The sequence below is a fragment of the Diadema setosum genome, chromosome 15 (assembly GCF_964275005.1).
Source record: "Diadema setosum chromosome 15, eeDiaSeto1, whole genome shotgun sequence".
Lineage (NCBI taxonomy): Eukaryota > Metazoa > Echinodermata > Echinoidea > Diadematoida > Diadematidae > Diadema > Diadema setosum.
Genome location: NC_092699.1, coordinates 18331372 through 18334362, shown reverse-complemented (window position 1 = coordinate 18334362; position 2991 = coordinate 18331372). Strand labels below are relative to the sequence as shown.

At 47.0% G+C, this 2991-nt stretch overlaps 1 protein-coding gene across 1 annotated transcript; it reads right to left on the bottom strand.

Annotated features, from left to right (window-relative positions):
• Positions 1 to 205: 205 nt before the first annotated feature.
• Positions 206 to 2646, bottom strand: LOC140238913 (transcription factor HES-4-like). The gene is made up of 3 exons (XM_072318811.1): positions 2466 to 2646; positions 2102 to 2197; positions 206 to 1166 (listed from the first exon to the last, which is right to left on the bottom strand). The coding sequence occupies exons 1-3, from the start codon at positions 2517 to 2519 to the stop codon at positions 525 to 527; spliced, it is 792 nt and encodes a 263-aa protein (XP_072174912.1). The 5' UTR covers positions 2520 to 2646; the 3' UTR covers positions 206 to 524.
• Positions 2647 to 2991: the final 345 nt, after the last annotated feature.

Sequence of the window (2991 nt, the reverse complement as noted above, 5' to 3'; positions counted from 1 at the left end):
TCAAAAGAGAGAAGAAACTCTACACACACACACACACACACACACACAAACAAACACATTTCAAACTCGAGAGTGGTCTTCCTCGGACGGTCATGCATCCCTCACCTGCTTATAGTTGTGCTAATTTCATCGACAAACATACAACACAAACACAAGATCTTCTCAAATACATAAACACAGGGGCACAATATTTTGTCATTAACTTTCTGTTTTTAATTATGCCTTCATATTCAATAAAGGCTTCTTTCGTTATCGACCAGCGATCAAACATAATGCAGTAAACTTCTGCACGTGCAAAAAATAGAAACTATGCTGTTTGTACATATTTACAGAGTCCAAAGGTTTGTGTAGTTCAACACTGATGGTGATGGCTTCAAGTCTTTTTTGTTTTTCACGAACAAAGTTCATATTAAGTCCACAGATGATAACCGCACATTCCCGATGACAGTAATTCATGTGAAGTCCAAGGCACGTTGGTGGATAGTACTATTCATAGCAAAGTTCAATGTTGAGAGCAAAATCCTTTACCACGGACGCCACATTGACTTCTCCACAGCTTTCACCTGTTGGTGCTTCTGGTAGGGATTGAAGCGCTGGTTGTGGAGGTCGATGGCTCGCTTGGATGGTTTGACGTCGATCGGGGAAGGGGTAAGTCGCGTAGCACCCGGCGTGCCATCGGGGGAGATGGGGGACTGTGGTGGTGTGAGGAGGTTATCGTTCCCAGGAACTTTGACGGAGATGACGGGTGTGGCGGTAGGCAGCGGCTGCACCGTCTGGGCGGGCACGAGGATAACCATCCCACCTTGCTGGGGATGAGACTGCTGTGGCTGGATGACGGGGATTGGCGAGGAGGCCGGGACGGTGACTGGACTAGGCGTCGCTGCGACACGCTGATGCTGCACGTCGGGTTTTTGGTCAGGCTCGTTGATGGTGCTGCAGCGGTCGGCAAGGTGGCCCAAAAGACGCAGACGAGTCTCGATGTCGATACTCTCGCATGTTGACATGAAGTTGGAGACCTCGCTCAAGCACTCGGTGAATCCAGCGTGGTACTGGGTGACGCCGGCGACTGGCTGGCTACCGTCACGCGGATGCGTCTGAACGTCTTTGAGATAGCGAACTGTCATCTCCAAGATGTCAGCCTTCTCCATCTTTGGATGCCGAGAAATCTAAGGTAAAGAAAAGAAAAAGGAAAGAAAACAGTAAATACAATGGTTCAAAATTACAGTAAATCACTCGAGAGATTCTGGTTACGAATTAGCTATATTCCAAAAGCACTGACTACACATTTTCATATATTACGTGTTTTCTTTCTTTCTTTCTTTCTTTCTTTTTAGTCAGACTTCGAGACGCAAGTGTGACAAGGTATAAACAGCAAATACGTTACACACATCTTGAAGAAAAGGGAGCAAAAAACAAGAGGCAAGGAGCCCATGGTAGCCTACGCTGACGCGCTCCCGACCGCACAGCTGCGGTCAGGTCGCAGTCTTAAGCACCGTGGATTACCCGACGACTCGACTTTCCCACGGTCTATTCAATGGTAGCCCAGACGAGTTTGCATAGGGGCCTGTTGTGTTTGTCAATGAGCAAACATCGTTGGCACGTAGCCCCTCTTCTTTCACTCAGCCGGACTCGGCAGGGCAAACAATAGCGGACCAGGGCTGGGATTTAATTAATCAATAACCCCCTTAAAGATGTGAGGAAACAAAGATGGGACGAGCAAGCCTGAAAGACAAAATTCTGCGCGCCAAGAACCGGATTGGCGATTGCACAATAAAAAGAGGCCAAGGGGCTACGCGGTATAACGATCTCGTCTGGGCGCCAAAATCTGAAATCTTGTTGAGAAAGTACGTGGAGTGTGGGCTTGCGTTTTGATAGCTTCAAAAAGTGGCGTGCATATCACGCAAAGTCGAAAGCCTCCCGTATAATGGCAAACACTGAATTTACGTTACCTTCAGCGAAATAGCATGGACTTTAACTTAAGCTTTGACATACAGTGTAATATATCTGAACTGAACATATACAAGCACAATGCCGCTCTCCCATAGATAAAGCAAACTTGGATGATTACTGATCGAGGGGAAATAATAGTGTCAATACTTACATCTTTTCTGACGGCAGGGAAGACCATGCTCTTCAGCTGCAGAAGGCTGTCATTGATGCGAGCCCGTCTTTTTCGTTCTGTCAGGTGCTTGGCAGTCTGTAGAGAAAAACAAGATTCACAATAATTAATTGGAAATACACGACGACGAAGTAAAAAAAAAAAGAAGAAAGTACTGAAATTACTTAAAGGGAACTACGACATTACGAAGAAAATATGGTTATGCTAGATGGAAACTGCCAACAATGGTTGCTTCCCTTCACTGTCTTTTAATAGCGGGGATGATTTACAATAACACCATAGCAAATCATAACGAAAGAAAAAAGTTAGTGACAGATAAACAGAGGAGATGAAACTCGTCACTTACCCTTGGTCTGTTAGCACACAGGTCTGATGATGTGTAAGCAGTAGCAGACAGCATCGTGATAAGATAGTCGACAACTTCTAGGCACAAACAGCAAGTGTAGTAATCACAAGGTGATATGACTCCAGTGACTTTCTTGAAGGAGTGAGTGGTGGAAGTGCGACAGGGTATTGCGCGTTGGTCGAGGATGAGAGCAAATGATAACTCTTCGACGGGCGACCCGGCTTTATAAGCCACACGTGCCTCGCCGCTCGAGCGTAAAAATTCTTCTACACACGGGCCAATCAGCGCGCTCCGTGTATTTGCCCCCTGTGTGCTCGCGAGAGCGGTATCGACGGAGACAACACGCGCGAGTGTGCTAATCCGATTGGTCGCCGCGTGTAGTCCGTGCGCTGCCTGGGTTCCTGCGACCAATCGTAGCGTGCGTTGAATGAGCGACTCGGCGTGTCGCGTGACTTGTGCGATAAGAAACGGACGGGTCAATATGGATTCTGTACACAACACCACTACAAGAGAAGAGCTAAGCTGG